Below are 17,176 nucleotides of genomic sequence, written 5' to 3' on the forward strand. Positions count from 1 at the left end.
GGCCCTTTCAGTAACGCCAGCGCACAACTTCAGGTAAAAAAAAAAAAAGATTTAACCACTTCGCAGGATGCAGGAACAGAAAGCAGGGCTGTCGGGGAGCTAAGGGCGGCAGGTGAGCTGGCCCTAGGAAAAAAAGGTGCCGGTACACCGTACCGGTGCGTACTGGCACAAAAAAAGCACTGGAAAAACAATACATTGCTATCTGCAAAAAAGGGAAAAGCTGACTTCTCTCCTGCAAAACCACAGAAAGAAAAACATCTCATCTCGAAGCACAGGCAGTGCTGCAACCCCAAATAACTTGGATACACTTTCCAATCCATCTGAGGTATGTGAGAATCACAATCCAAATAAATTAGGAGATCAGGAAAGTCAACAGATGCCCTACAGGCAATCCCCCACTGACCACACTATTGGAAGAACTATCACAACAGGAGATCTCTATACTCTCCAAAGGTCTTTCCTTTTGTCCCTCCAGAAAACTAGATTAAATCCAACTATACTCAGACCTGGAAGAATTCTTTAGAAAACTCCGCTTGAAGGTACATTTCCATGAAAAAGAGACTCCCAATGGAATGGAATACAATTTTAAACAAAAGAACCCATATTTCACCCCACATGATTGACAAAACAATAAATTAGACAACTAGATTGAAAGTTTCAGGCATAGGGTGAAATCACAACTTTCCAGCAAACAAAAGAAAATTCTGTACAACTTTTCTTCACCAGAAAGAGCGGCCATAAAATCCCTACAAAATAATCAAAATATTTGTCATCAAACCTGCAAAGGAGGCTCTGTAGTGATTATGGACACACAAAAAGACATCGAAGGAGGACACGGACAGCTTTCAGACAACCCATGCTACAGGCAACTCAGGGCCCCTTTTACCAAGCTGTGGTAAAAGGCCTGTGCTGGCGTTGACGCGTGTTTTTGACAAGCGCCGAAGCCCCCTTTTATCACAGCGGTTAAAAGGTAGGTCCTGCTTTTCTTGAGGAAATGACCGTGCGGTACGGCACTGCCCGATTACTGTCAGGTACACACCGGTGCTACAAAAATAAAAATATTTTTGTAACATCGGATATGACGGTGCGCTGGGGGTGGGAACTACTGCCGGGTTGCCCACCGTTTGTAAAAGGGCCCTTAACTGAGAAACCCATGCAGTATTATACAAAACCGCTGAAAATTTTTATCAAAACATTTCCAAAGCAAGTATAGCCATATCTAAAAAAAACCTCATACCAAACCATCCTTTTGTGGGCACATTCTACATGCTATCCAAAATCCACAAACCTGGAAACCCTGGCAGACCAATCATATCTGGTACTGGCACACTTATGGAGGAAATATCTGGACTTATAGAGGGGATTCTTAAACCTTTTGTACTGAAGACACCACAGACTTTATACAAGACACCACAGACTTTCTGAACAAATTAAAAAAAAATATATCAAGCAGTTGCCACTGGGTACCCTTCTAGTCACAATGGATGTAGAATCACTATATAGCAACAATCCCCATGCAGATGGCATAGCTGCATGTGATTAACTCCTAAAAACATCCACCCTGTACCACCAATACTCACCGGAAACTACTACAAAATTAATCAAATTTATTCTAACACAACTATTTCTGCTTTAACAATAACATCTACCTGCAAATCATGGGCTCTGAGATGGCACCCCAATATGCTAACCTCTTCATGGCAGAACTGGAACAGACAATTTTGAATACATATCAGACTAAACTCCTAAAGTACTACCGGTATATTGATGCCTTTTTTATGACTTGGACTGAGGGGGAAGAAACTGTAAAAAATTTCACAGTTCTTTCAATACATACCATCCTACAATCAAATTCAAAATTGACTACTCCCCAGAAAAAGTCAATTTTCTGGACACCACAGTTTCCATCAGTAACGACTACATACAAACATCTATATACAGGAAACCTACAGACAGATTCAGTTACCTCCACAACTCCAGCTTTCACCCTTGATATACAAAAAAGTCCATTACACAGCCAAGCCACAAGATATCATCTATCTGCTCTGACCCAAGACCAGATGCTAAAGACAAGATTTAATCTACATAAACATCTTATGAAAAATGCCAATGTCAACCAGGATGTCACCTCTGTGGGACACTTTACAAAACCAGAACACTGCATCAATGATTTTATGGTAGAATACTAAAAGGAAACTTTAACACAATCCAGGAACATAAGACCTTTGAAATCAAAATGATTAAATATTTTGACATCTATCAGACAAGACTTAAAGATCTGGGGTTTCTAGTCCATTATAAATCAAAAAATTTGACTGCTTTGTCACCCCTCCTCTCCTGTGCTTATAGAGGTCCTTTTACTAAGGTGCGCAGAAAAATGGCCTGCACTGGTGTACACGTGTGTATTGGATGTGCGCAGGTCCATTTTCCAGCACACCTGCAAAAAAGGCCCTTTTTTTTTTGGACAAAAATGGACATGTAGCAAAATAAAAATTGGCGCGCGTCCTTTCTGGGCCTCAGATCTTACAATCACCCATTGACCTAGCGCTAAAGTCTCATGTGTTAACCGGGTGGTAATGGTCTACAGACGTACAATGCCGATTGCCACGCAGTTAGTGCCGTGCATCGGAAATTTTCCAGTGCATTTATTGGATGTGTGTAAAAAATGAAATTACCGCCCGGGTGTTACGTCCCTCACCTGTACAACACTCCTCCCGGCTAGGACGAGGATCGGTCTTGGGAAGGTCTGTTTCGGTTTCCTAAGTCTGGCAGCCGTCATCTGACTTAGAGCAATGGTACAGCCATCTTGGATAGATCATATCCCAGGAAGCCATCTTGGACTAACGAGGATAGGAAGGAAGCCCATATTTGGTCCTTAGAGCTCTGCTGATGGGGGCAGCCATCTTGGTTCAGCTGCACATGCTTTAGCCTAATTCCTCCTCTACTTAAGGCACTGCCTCCAGCCCTTCAGTGCTTCGGCTTCTGCTGCGCAGAGGTTGTGGTCTGCATCCGTGTTCCTTACCCGATTCCCTGAGTTTCGACCTTGGCCTGTTTCCTGACCACGGGTTGTGTTGCTGCCTGCCTTTTGACCCTGGACTGTGTTTGGACTATTCTCAGCTCTACTGTTAGCTACCTGTCTGGTCGGTGGTCCTGCAACCCCGCCGGCCACTTGAACCCGGGGGCTCTACTCCTGGGGAATAGTGGCTAAGTGCAGGTGAAGCTAGGTGCTGTCTGGCTGCCTGACCGAGTGCGATGCACTCCATCTTTGCCGTGCTCAGTCGGGGCACAAGGGCTCACATCCCCAGTCATAACACCGGGCCACACAGTAGCCAGGTGGTAGTTCAAATTTGACGTGTGTAAGACACACGTACACAGCTTAGTAAAAGGGCCCCATAATGATGGTGTGAAGTTTTTCTCTGCTCTCCCTGAAGCAGCAATTACATTTGTGAAACGAGGTGCTCTTGCTGAAGATGATTTGTCCTTTGAAGATATGTGTGTCCCTAATGAGAACCAGCAGTGCACTGCATGTATCCTAGGATGTGATTGGTGGATTATATTGGAGGAAGTTCCTTGCTGGAGTTTCATTGGGGATGCTGTGGTTCAGTGAGAAGTGGTGTCTTTCCAGCGTCTTTTCCATCGGAGATGCTTTGGCTTAGAAAGAAGTGGAGTCTTTTCCAGCTAAGTGACTTTATGTGGGGCCGGTTGGGGCCTTTTGGTATTTTTGTTTTCTTCCTCCTTTTCATTTTTCAGTGTTCATCTCTTCTCTACGCTTTAAGCAGTTAGCTCACTAGCATAAGTGGGGTTCCATTTTGTGCAAGATTTTGTGTTTTTGGTGTACTTTTATACTTTGTTTTGAGCATTAGATACATATATATTTTTGCATGATTTCTCATTTTGTTCTTTTTGATAGTGTGGAAGATGTTTTTTAAATCAGCAATTTTTCTCCCTGGTAGGGAGTTTTTTTTGTGCTGGTATTTTTTCTGTTTCCACTCTATTATAGTGACCAGTGATAATATCTGACTCCCATTTATGACAGTGGAATATTTCAATACTTTTAGTATTTGTCCCTATTGGGAGATTTGAGGTCATCTTTGTTTAAATTTACCTTTTAGGGGGTTTTCCTTATGAACACCTGAGAGCTCTGCAAAAATTATTTTTGAACTACAATTTTTTGGGGTTATCCAATAGTGGGGGGAAATTGCTTTTCCACAGCTCAGAACTTCAAATCAGATGCACTCCTTCCCACACTCAGTGGTTTCTTAGATCCTCAGTTACTTCCAAAGCTATTAGGCAATCACACAATCCGTCCAACTCCTGGGGAGGTTGGACAGATTGTGTGATTGATCCATCCCGCTTGTCCCAAATATGATGGTCCTTTTTTTTTTTTTACTTATACTGAGATAACTTTGAAACAGATCGTGTTATAAGCAGTGAGGTGGGGTTTTTTTTTTTTTTTTAAAGATGCTCTCCTCTTCTAGGACATGGTGGGGGAGCTTTTACTAAGTAGGCTTAAAATAGGTATTATTTGTTGTACTTCTCACATAGGCATTCTGTGTTAAAATTATCCTCTTCTGAGCACAATTTAAATAGCATTTCCACAGGTGAAAGTGTTTTATCTGCAGAAATGTCTTAAACTGTCCGCCTGATATGCAGGTAAAAGTGCATACTTTTACTCACATCATCTAGAGGCATTCCTGGGGGTGAGAGAGTAAGGCCAGGATTTTCATGCACATGTATTCTTTTCATTAAAAAAAGTATGCATGCACATTGCTATGAAACAAAAATCTAGCTGTACATTTTAATAGGTCTAATTGTGAGCAGGTAGTGTTGCTAGGGTCATTTTTAAACTTATGCACCGAAATTAGCCCTCAGAGGGACATTTTCTTTGTTTAAAGACATGCTCCCTAGGGCAGGATTGGAGCAGAGATTTTACTGCATGCATACTTTTCAAAACTCTGTACATTCTTTAAACCAGAAAAAATGTACAGTTTTGGAGGCCGTATCTTGCTAAGGCTGTAAAAAGAACTGAAGGGGTGCAAAGAAAAGCTACAAGAATGGTATGGGATTTGCGTTACAAGACGTAACTTGCTGACCTGAACATGTATACCCTGGAGGAAAGGAGAAACAGGGATGATATGATACAGACGTTCAAATATCTGAAAGGTATTAATCCGCAAATGAACCTTTTCCGTAGATGGGAAGGCGGCAGAAGTAGAGGACATGAAATGAGATTGAAGAGGGGCAGACTCAAGAAAAATGTCAGGAAGTATTTTTTCATGGAGAGAGTGGTGGATTACTTGGAATGCCCTCCCGCGGGAGGTGGTGGAGATGAAAACGGTAACGGAATTCAAAAATGCATGGGATAAACATAAAGGAATCCTGTTCAGAAGGAATGGATCCTCAGAAGCTTAGCGGAGATTGGGTGGTGGGAGGCGGGGCTAGTGCTGGGCAGACTTTTATGGTCTGTGCCCTGAAAATGGCAGACAGAAATCAAGGTCAGGTATACACATAAAGTAGGTGGAGGGGCTTCCGTGTTTCAATAACTTAGAGGGCTATGCTGAAGGGTTACCCATATCAGACAGGCCTCTGAGGAGAAACCAGACAAAGTGTCCCAAACTGGAGGGTCCAAGATGGCGTCGAGGGAGGACGTACATTAGCTGAGTTCCCGTTTTACACCAGAATACCTGAAGAAGTAGGCGTGCTCCTCAGAGAATGGGGAAGAAAAAAGGCAAAGCCGTGGTGTTGTCCTCCTCGAGCACGGCTGGGGTGCCCACCACTTCTCAGTCTACTTTGGAGAGATTCGGGGTCATAACGTCGGGGATATCGGTTCCTGCTTCGGGGAACAGCAAGGCTTTATCGCTGAATCTCAGTGGAGAGGGAGTGACTTTGAGTCCCCCTGTTGGCATGACCTCTCCAAGACCCAGAAACAGTAACGCTTCGCTATGGAGGTCGACAGTGGAAACGCCCGAAGTGGGTTAGGATTCTCACGCGATCCGAGGAGGTCCTGGCGCAGCATTGACTCTGGATAATAAACCAACTGGGGGATTGGAGAGTGAGCTCTTCCCCCCTAAGATATCTGGAGCGGTTTCTGTGGAGAAATTGGACCTGGTGAAGCCAAAAAATGTCATAATGGACACACTATGGGAAGTGCTGCAGAGTGTGAATAATTCTCTTCTTCAGATGTCAAAAAGTTTTCAGGAATAAATATGTGATTATATCAACACTTATCTAACAAAGTGGAAGTCCAAGATATAAAAATAGAGACTTTGATTACGGAAATGGTTTCTCTACGAAAATCAGTTAATCTGGTAATGAAGGACAGTCATGTTTCTTGTAAAAAAGTGGAACTTCTGGAGAACCAATTAAGGGAAAATAACTTGAGAATGATAAATCTTCCTAAAATACCCTATATATAGAGTTATATTACTAGTGACTTTTGCCTTTGGTTTAGATAGGAACAATGTTTTGAAATTGTATTTCCAATACATGGCTGATAGTTTTTTGGGTTCAAAGATAAATATATTTCCTGATATATCAAGGGAATCGCAGACTAGGAGGTGTGAACTCTTGGCTTTTAAGCCAAGAATCATTGCCCTAGGTGGGACCTTCCTAGAGCGATTCCCTTGTGTTTTATTTCCTTATTTGAGGAACCCAAGAAATTACAAGAGTTTGTGGAGTTAAAAGAACAGATGAAGAACCCTCTGCAGCAACTTCCTTTAGTTACCACTGTACCGGCTGCAATTACCGATTAACCTTCCTCCCTCAGAAAATATGAATTTGTAAGATTAACCACTTGGTGTTTTTCTTATTTTCTTTGAGATTGTTTTCCTGATCTTGGATCACCCAATTGTGGACAATTGTATATATTGTTGAGAGAAAATATTTTTTCTTTTTCCTTATATTAATTTCTGTTTGTCCTTTCATTTATGTGATAAATGTGAATGTAATTAAGTAAAATGATAAATAAAAAATAAAAAAAAAGGTATACACATAAAGTAGCACATATGAGTTTATCTTGTTGGGCAGACTGGATGGACCGTGCAGGTCTTTCTCTGCCATCATCTACTATGTTAATAGGAGGCCTATTTTCAAAGCACTTAGACTTACAAAGTTTCATAGTAACCTATGGAACTTTGTAAGTCTAAGTGCTTTGAAAATGAGCCCCATTATGTTACTATCTGCACTTAGTTTTCCTGGGGTAATTTTCAAAGTGAAAGTATGCATTCTTTCTATGGAAATCCAACAGAATCTGCATAGTGAAATGTGTGTGTGAATGTTTCACTAATTTATGCAGGTATAAAATTAATCCCTTAGAGATATGGATACCACTTCATCTGCTTTTTACACAATCTTTAAAGATGGAAATTCTGGACACAGTAAATGGTGTGTTGTGTTAAGGTAATTAGGCAACACTAATTTGGCTTAATACTTAGGAAAGTGCACAGAATTAGAAAGCACCAGGATGATTTCAGCCAGACTGATGCATAGCAGACATCACTGTTTCACTCTGTGTGATCTTATTAGTTTTAAATTTAAACTATTCCACAAACAACACAACACCATCTAATGTATGTGCTACAGTAACTTTTGAAAGATACTTCTTCCAGTATTTATCATGCAGGACTTGGACAAAACACTGCTTGCATGGTTATACTTGTCCTGTAGTTTTCTCACTTCAGTTTGCACCAGGTGACTCAAACAATCACCACACCAGGATCAACTGTTTTTGATTGTACCACAGAAAGGCAGTATATAAACCACAACAGCTAAACAGCACCACCAGGTGGTACTCATTAGAATCTTAAACAAGCCAAGAAAAGGTCTATGTACTGAAGGGTGTTAGCTGTAATGCTTGCTTTTCAACATATTAATGTGGGTGTTAATGCCCATATACAAGTACATTACTGCACATAATTTTCATTGGCATCCCTACCAGCAATCCCAACAGCAATGCTAATATACAGCCAAATTTGTTTAAAAAATGTAAAAAAAATAATGTCAATGACCTCTAAGTAATTATGCTGGATATATTATTAAGTTAACCTGTGAGGGTTAATGCAACCCACTTAATGGCAAAAAATTTATTTATTTGGATTTAGCTCGCACCTTTTCCAGCAGTAGCTCAAAGTGAATTACATTCAGGTACACTAAGTATTTCCCAAGAGGGCTTACAATTAGTTTTGTATCTGAGGCGATGGAGGGTTAAGTGACTTGCCCAAGATCACAAGGAGCAGCAGTATGACCTTCCCTGGTTGTCAGCCCGGTGCTCTAACCACTAAGCTGCTACTCCACCTCACATGAGGTTGTGCATGTTAATGTGCTGTAAAGTGGCCTCAGACTGAATCACTGGGCCTAAGCGTCCATCTCCCTAATGTCTGTAAAAGACTTCCAGGACTAAGGGCTTGTTCCCCTGCATCAACGTATGTGAAGGACCTCCAAACCAAGACTCCCAAAACTTCACCGGTCTTAACTTTAACCCCACATACACCCCCCCCCCCCTCCTAGATCTTAAAATTCTTTAGAGGCCCTTTTACTAAGCCACAGTAGGGCTACCGTGTGGGTAGCAAGCACCAAATTGACCCTACTGCAGGAGTTGAGCGGGCGTCTGGCAACAGTTCCAAAGTTGGTGTGCACAGTTTCCCGTGATAGAAAATAATTTTCTATTTTCTACCATGGGGGAGGGGGGAGTGTTTCCAGTGGTAATCGGAAGCGCAGCCACATTGCCGCACACTGCCTGAGTAGCGCATGAGCCCACCTTCCACCTTCTAAATAGGTGGCAGTAATGGCTCAAGCAGTAAATAGCCATGCACTAATTTTAGTGCATGGCCATTTACTGCCCCATTTTAAAAGAAAGGCCTTTTTCCCGCCACAGTAGAAATGGCCCAGCACGTGGCAATTTCATGTGCCACAACTAGCGCAGGACATTTTTTTTACCACAGATTAGTAAAAGGGCACCTTAATGTCTTAAACAGCGGCAGGAAGCCAGTCTCCCCCCTAATGGCAGCTGTGTTAAATTCAAAATGGCAGCAAAGAGATCAATATTCAGCCACAAGATGGCAAGTTAAAGATAAATGGGTTGAGGACGAGGACACTTCAGAAAAGGGAAGCAGTGTTCATGCAGATTCTTTCCAAGAGCAGCACTTCTGAAATCACTTAGGAGTGGCACGTCTGAAATCACTTCTGAGTGGAGTAGCCTCCAAATGGTGAGAACAGTGGACTGAGAATCAGGGGAGCCCGCAGGCAGTAAATAAGAAATTAAGGGTTTCTTTTACAAAACTGCACTAGCAATTCCTGCGCGGCAAACGAGAGGAAGCCCACAGGAATTGAATGGGCTTTCTCTCATTTACAGTGCAGGAATCGCTAAAACAGCTTTGTAAAAGAAGCCTTAAATGAATAAAAATACAATTAAAAAATCACTCATATTTTTCCAGCTGATGTGTGTTATTTTTGACTCTGTGATTATCTTTTGAAGACATACTGTCTCCCTCTCATTTTTCTCAAGCCCAGCATCCTGTTTCCAGCAGTGGCCAATACAGGTCACAAATATCTGGCAAGATCCCATAAAATTTCAATACATTTTATGCTGCTTATCCCAGAAATAAGCAGTGGATTTTCCTTATGTCATTAATAATGGTCTATAAACTTTTCATTTAGGAAGCCGTCCGAACCTTTTTTAAACTCTGCTAAGCTAACCAGTTCTACCACATTCTCTGGCAACGAATTCCAGAGTTTAATTACATGTTGAGTGAAGAAAAGGTTTCTCCGATTTGTTTTAAATTTACTACTTTGTAGCTTCATCACATGCCCCCTAGTCCTAGTATTTTTGGAAAGAGCAAACGATTCACATCTACCCGTTCCACTCCACTCATTATTTTATAGACCTCTATCATATCTCCCCTCAGCCGTCTTTTCTCCAAGCTGAAGAGCCCTAGCCGCTTCAGCCTTTCCTCATAGGGAAGTTGTCCCATCCCCTTTATCATTTTTGTCACCCTTCTCTGTACGTTTTCTAATTCCACTATATCTTTTTTGAGATGCGGCAACCAGAATTGAACACAATATTCGAGGTGCGGTCACACCATGGAGCGATACAAAGGCATTATAACATCCTCATTTTTGTTTTCCATTCCTTTCCTAATAATACCTAACATTCTATTTGCTTTCTTAGCTGCATCAGCACACTGAGCAGAAGGTTTCAATGTATCATCGACGACACCTAGATCCCTTTCTTGGTCCGCGACTCCTAACGTGGAACCTTGCATGACGTAACTATAATTCGGGTTCCTCTTTCCCACATGCATCACTTTGCACTTGCTCACATTAAGCGTCATCTGCCATTTAGACGCCCAGTCTCCCAGTCTCGTAAGGTCCTCTTGTAATTTTTCACAATCCTCCCGCGATTTAACGACTTTGAATAAATTTGTGTCATCAGCAAATTTAATTATCTCACTAGTTACTCCCATCTCTAGGTCATTTATAAATATGTTAAAAAGCAGCGGTCCCAGCACAGAGCCCTGGGGAACCCCACTAACTACCTGGGGAACCCCACTCACTAACTACCCTTCTCCATTGAGAACACTGACCATTTAACCCTACTCTCTGCTTTATACCTTTTAACCAGTTTTTAATCCATAATAGAACACTACCTCCTATCCCATGACTTTCCAATTTCCTCTGGAATCTTTCATGGGGTACTTTGTCAAACACCTTTTGAAAATCCAGATACACAATATCAACCAGTTCACCTTTATCAACATGTTTATTCACCCCTTCAAAGAAATATAATAGATTAGTGAAGAAAGATTTTCCTTCACTACATCCATGTTGGCTTTGTCTCATTAATCCATGCTTTTGAATATGCTCTGTACTTTTGTTCTTTATAATAGTCTCTACCATTTAGCCCTGCACCGATGTTAGGCTCACCGGTCTATAATTTCCCAGATCTTCTATGGAACCTTTTTAAACAATTGGCATTACATTGGCCACCCTCCAATCTTCCGATAGCATGCTCGATTTTAAAGATAAATTACATATTACTAACAATAGTTCCGCAAGTTCATGTTTCAATTCTATCAGTACTCTGGGATGAATACCATCCAGTCCAGATTTGCTACTCTTCAATTTGACAAATTGCCTCATTACATCCTCCAGGTTTATAGATATTTCATTCAGTTTCACCGACTCGTCAGCTTCGAATACCATTTCTGGCACTGGTATCTCTCCTAAATCTTCCTCGGTGAAGACCAAAGCAAAGAATTAATTTAATCTCTCCATTATGGCTTTGTCTTCCCTGATTGCCCCTTTTAGGTTTCCAAGTACAAGAACAGCAGACTGAGCATACAGCAGAGAAGTCAAGTCACAAAGGGGCTCTTTTATTATGCAGTGTTAGGCGCTAATGCATGCCTAATGCAGCTAAAAATGGAGTACCACAAGACACACTCAGGCATTCTCCAGTAACTTGAAAGTGTGAGTAAAATAACTGCATGCAGGGGCGTGTTAGGGCAGACAGCAGGCATTCCTGTGCTAATTATTTAGCACATCTACATTACTGCATGCTAAATGGTTAGCGCAGGGATGATACCACACGAGCTCTTACTGCCTACAAAATGGGTGGTGATAAGTGCTCAAGCAGTAATTTTTTTAAATGGCTGCGTGCTAATTGCAACATTAGCGCACAGAGAACTGTATACAATAGGACGCTTCCACAAACAATGAAAAATGATTACGTCTAGATGTTCTCAGTAGAAGATGGTCTTTATTCAATAGGGGTAAAAGACACCATGTTTTGGCAAAGTGCCTTCTTCAGGAGTCTTAACAGATGTAGCTAAATGATATAAGCCAAAAATGCTTGCGCTGAGTCTTTGGAAAGACTGTAGATACACTTTTAGAGGAAATGGGCAATGGTTCAAGCAGTGCGCCCTGGTGGTCTAGCGGCCAACTCTCCCCGCCCCCGGAATCTCCGTGTTCAAGGAGAGAGTAGTCCTCTTCCAGCGCCACCCTGCCCAGTGCATCCTGGGATGTGCTGAGCAGAGCTTCTCTACCATATAGGAAAGCCCAGCACATCTCACGAAGCACTGGGCAGGGCACCACCATTTTGAAGGTGGTGCTGGGGAGGAGATGGCCGCCAGACCACTAAGGCAGGTGGAGAGGTTGGTTTGGCAGCCCACTTGGGCCACCAGGGATTTTTTTGGGGTGTGGGGGAGGGTTAGGGGGGATCTCCAGCTTCCCCCATGCCCTTGTGTCGGGGGTCAAGGGGACTGGAACCACTGCCATTGCTTCAGTGATAGCGAAGCAATGGCAGGGGTTCTGGGGGTCCAATGGACCTCCATTTCCTGCGTTTGACAGGTCCAGGCTTTTGAAAGTCTGGACCTGCCAAGTAAGTATGGGAGGAAATCTTTTTGCATTTTTACCCCTATGATCAGAGCTAATAGCGTGCCTAAATTTGCATGCTATTAGCTCTGACCATAGGGGCATTATTGCCCCGTGCTGTTCCAACGCTAATTTTAGAGCGATGTTTGGGACAGTGCGGGGCTTCTGACCATTGGGAATAAGAGAGATTCACAGAAGCCTTGCAAACAGAGTGTGAAATGAAGCTCTGCTGAAAAATGCAAACCAAAACACAATACTTTTGTTTCCAGAACAACAAAAAAAGGCAGAAAATCTTCATATAATGTTGGGCATTACATAAAGGATAGAACATCTCATGCATGGGTTTTGTAGTTGACAAGCAAGATTTGCAGAACAATTGCAGATTGTTTATTGGAAGCTTAAAGGAAAATGATGAAACAATCTTTCAAAATTTTCCTTTAAGAATAAGCCTCCAATAAACATTCTGCAATTGTTCTGCAAATCCTGCTTGTCAGTGACACAACAGGAGATGCTTTTCCTTAAATGAGATGTCAGGTACTTTCTTCCCCCACTGTTTTTTCATGTTTTATCCATTTCATAACAAACCAACCGTATAAATCCCTGATAATAGAAACTCATTTTGTTGATTAGTACAGGTATCCTAAGGGGCATGAAACCATTAAGCTGTAAAGAGACAAGAACAAACAGGAGGAGCCTGTGGAGCGTGAAAAAAAAAAGAAGCAGATCACTCTTCTACAGTGACAACAAAAATTAAACTAGAAAAAATACATACTGCAACTAAATCCTGATTGTGGAGTAGAAGAGTCTAACTTGTTGCTGTACCATTATTGCCTGGATTTGATGGGGCTGTTAAGTCAGACATAAATGCTACAAGTGGCTCAGCGGTGAATGCTATTTTTTTCTTGTACTTTCTTTCAGTTTATATTTATCATAGACTGTTCTGGTGTCCCAAACATAGGATGGCACATAAAGTGCTACATTAAAGTAAAATAAAAGCATATCACATGGTCTGTCCTTTGCTCTCCTTGAGAGTTGGCCTTATTTAAGCACTACACATTGCTCTTATCTTCATGGAAGGACGATGGTACTTGCTGTGGGATATTTATGAATTCTGGAAAGCCCTTTCATGGATCAGGGCATGCACATTAAAAATCTAACTTTACTTCAGGAGTGTTCAGAGTATCAACAGGGTGGATAAGACGTGAATATTCTCTCATGAAACATACATCTGCCCAACTAACTGGAGTGAAGTGAAAAAGAAAAAAAAATAGGTGGAAGGTTGAAGTAAGAATAAATGCAATACTGACTATATTTGAAGGGAGAATTTATAAGCATTCAACCCTTAATACATTTTTCTGTGGAGGAAAAGACTTGAAACTTTTAAGCAGCCTGTAACCCTGTAATGCTTATACAAAAACTGTATGATGGAATGCCTCTAATGAACATTGATGTTGATATATGTCTGTTTATAGTTTCTATTATGTATTTTATTTACTGTTTATTATAGATAATAATTTACTGTTAACTGCTTTGATGTGATTTGACAAGAAGCAGTATATCAAATATTTAAATTAAATATAACTGAACTGTCAGCTCAAGCACTTGCACTCCAGAAACCAATGAATCTGTTTCTTAAAATAAAAAAATCACTCATTTCAGGGAGGACTAACTGAGATGTCCATTTGGTTTCGATATGAACATTAAGAGGAGTCTAAAACCTACCTGCGCACAAACTTGGATGTGATCTTGCTTATAATACCAGTGGAAGTTCCTCTTCTTGCATGAGAGAATGTACCAGTGTCATGTGACGGCGATGCTGGTGGTCCATTGTAAGTGGCATTACGGCGGTCCCGTAGCTGCTCGCCATGGAAAGTGCTTCGACTTGAAGTCCCCCGAGGGAAGCGGGTTCGGTCTGGAGTGGTTGTGCTAATACTGTGGGCAGATGGGGAAGCAGCAGGCACTCTTGGAGTTGCACTGCTGGATAAACAAAGACAGATTAAGTGCTGGAATGCCTCCCACTCTAATAACTGTATATTAGATGCTTTCTCCAAGAAATGCCCAAGAAAAGTACCAATATCTTTTTTTTTTCATACTGTGATTTCAATTGAGAGAGGTTGCAAGTAGACAGCACACTAAGGACCCTACATAGATCTTTCCTCATTCATTAAGCAATACTTAGGTCTCATACCACCCTGGTCATTTAGAATGTTTTCCACTCTCCTACAAGATGATTTCCGGACAAGCTTGATCCTTTTATGGATGATGTGAGAACATACATGAAACAGCTGTACAAAATGATAACCACTGGACATTTCCTCAGCTTATGTAAACCTGCTATCTTTTGCAAGCTTTTCTTTTCTTTTTGTGATCAGTAGAGAACTACAGCAGACAAACAGCAGCCAGGTCAAAGGTGATATATCTCAAGCTGCTTTACATTCAGGGCCGTGCCGATGCGGTAAGCGAGGTAAGCGCCGCAGGGGGGCGCCCACCTCTGGAGGGCGCCGCCGCGGTGCTTACCCTCGCCCCGCGCCGCAAAGGCCTTTAAATATTTTACCTGGGTCGCAGCAGCTTCAGTGAAAGCGCTGCCGACCAGCAAGGGCGGGGCGGTCCGCCCCGAGTGTCATCAGAAAGGGGGGTGCCGCCGCTCCCGCTGCTCTTCTTCTGGCAGCCCCTCCCCCGCACCAGCCCTTTAAAAATAAATTGCCGACGCGAATAGCGAGCGCAGCACCTCGTGTGCAAGTAAAAGAAGCGGATCCGATTATCTCATTGGGCCTTCCCTCACTGTCCCGCCCTCCTCTGACGCAACTTCCTATTTCCTCTAGGGCGGGACAGTGAAGGAAGGCCCAATGAGATGATCGGATCCGCTTCTTTTACTTGCACACGAGGTGCTGCGCTCCCTATCGCGTCGGCAATTTATTTTTAAAGACCGGGTGGCAGGGAGAAGACGAGGCAGGGTGAGGGTGGGGGACAGATGGGGTGAGGGTGGGGGGGACTCGGATAGCAGAAGGGACTGGGTGGGAGACAGATGGGGTGAAGGGGACTCGGATGGGCAGAAGGGACTGGGTGGGAGACAGATGGGGTGAGGGTGGGGGGCACTTGGATAGCAGAAGGGACTGGGTGGGAGCCAGATGGGGTGAGGGGGACTCGGATGGGCAGAAGGGACTGGGTGGGAGACAGATGGGGTGAGGGTGGGGGGGCATTTGGATAGCAGAAGGGACTGGGTGGGAGACAGATGAGGTGAGGGGGACTCGGATGGGCAGAAGGGACTGGGTGGGAGACAGGGTGAGGGTGGGGGCACTTGGATAGCAGAAGGGACTGGGTGGGAGACAGATGGGGTGAGGGGGACTCAGATGGGCAGAAGGGACTGGGTGGGAGACAGATGGGGTGAGGGTGGGGGCACTTGGATAGCAGAAGGGACTGGGTGGGAGACAGATGGGGTGAGGGGGACTTGGATGGGCAGAAGGGACTGGGTGGGAGACAGATGGGAGAAGGGGCATGGATCTGGAACTGGGGTCTGAAAAGTGAGCAGGAGGGAGAATGGGGTCATGCCTGGGGCAGGGGTGGATGGGAGAATCAATGGATCTGGAACTAGGGGCAGCCGCAGGTGGGAACTGGGAGCCGAAAAGAGGGGGCATTGAGAGAGGGGGGATAGATCCTGGATGGAATGGGGAGTGAGAGGGAGGGCAGACCCTGAATGGATGGGAGGGGGAAAGAGAGAGGGCAAATGGTGAATCGAAGGAGCAGAGAGAAAGGGCAGACAGTGGATAGAAGGGAGTGAAAGAGCAGACAGTGGATGGAAGGGTAGAGATAGAGGGCAAATGCTGGAGGGAAAGGAGAGAGAGAGGGCAGATGGTGGATGGAAGGGGGAGAGAGAGATGGCAGACTGGGGCAGATGGTGGATGGAAGGCACATTAGAGAGGGCAGACACTGGATGGCAGAGAGAGAGCGAAGACAGATGCTGGATGGAAGGAAGACGGTGAAAAGAAGATGAGGAAAGCAGAAACCAAAGACAACAAACTGTAAATATATATTTTTATTATTTTGCTTTAGGATATAGTATTTTAGCTGTGTTAATAAATGTTTATAAATAGAACATGTAAATAAGGTAATCTTTTTATTGGACTAATTTTAATACATTTTGACTTAACTTTCAGAGAACAAAACCCCCTTCCTCAGATCAGGATAGGATACTGTAACAGCACTATACTGTATTGACCTGAGGAAGGAGATTTTGGCCTCTGGAAGTTAAATGTATTAGTCCAATAAAATGGTATTATTTTATTTTCTGTATTTGTTTTATTTCTATTTGTTAATTTGTAAAGTGGTGATTGGTATTTGTTAGTTTTTTCAAATTTACATCTGCTGTCTTTATATTTTGCACAGTACTAGGAGACATTTTCTGTTTCTGTGGCGTTGCATTGTATGCAGAGTCTGGCATTGGGGGTTCAGTTTAATTTTTGTCTAAATAGAAAGTTTATGATTACTTATTCTATAGTGGATTAGGGTGTATCTGTTTGTGAAAAAGACATGGCTTTCAGTTGGCATTGACTGTGCAGGATCGACGATCTGTACTATTCTGTCTGGTTTCGTCTTACAATAGGTGAATTGATGTTCTAGTGCTCACTGTAGTGCTTAAGATGCTTTCCTTTTCCTTGTGTGACTCATAGAAACGACTGCTTATGGTATGGTAAAATTGCTCTATAGGTCGTGTTTTGTATTCTCGGTATGCCTAGTACTGGATTTGGGGGGGGGGGGGGGGGGGGTGTTAAAAAAATGACCGGCCCCGGGTGTCAACTACCCTAGCTACGCC

General features: G+C 42.9%; 1 protein-coding gene across 6 annotated transcripts in view; it reads right to left on the minus strand.

Moving 5' to 3' along the window:
* The window catches only part of MARK1 (microtubule affinity regulating kinase 1), a 251,751-nt gene that overhangs the window by 22,661 nt on the left and 211,914 nt on the right, over positions 1 to 17,176 (minus strand). For 4 of the 6 annotated variants that reach the window (XM_030196007.1, XM_030196006.1, XM_030196003.1 and 1 more), the window contains exon 16: positions 14,089 to 14,343. In XM_030196007.1, coding sequence (XP_030051867.1) covers positions 14,089 to 14,343 — 255 coding nt within the window. The remainder of the gene's footprint in view (positions 1 to 14,088; positions 14,344 to 17,176) is intronic. The other 2 variants (XM_030196008.1, XM_030196005.1) reach the window with 1 other exon arrangement.

This window comes from Microcaecilia unicolor, chromosome 3 (assembly GCF_901765095.1).
Source record: "Microcaecilia unicolor chromosome 3, aMicUni1.1, whole genome shotgun sequence".
Taxonomy (NCBI): Eukaryota; Metazoa; Chordata; class Amphibia; order Gymnophiona; family Siphonopidae; genus Microcaecilia; species Microcaecilia unicolor.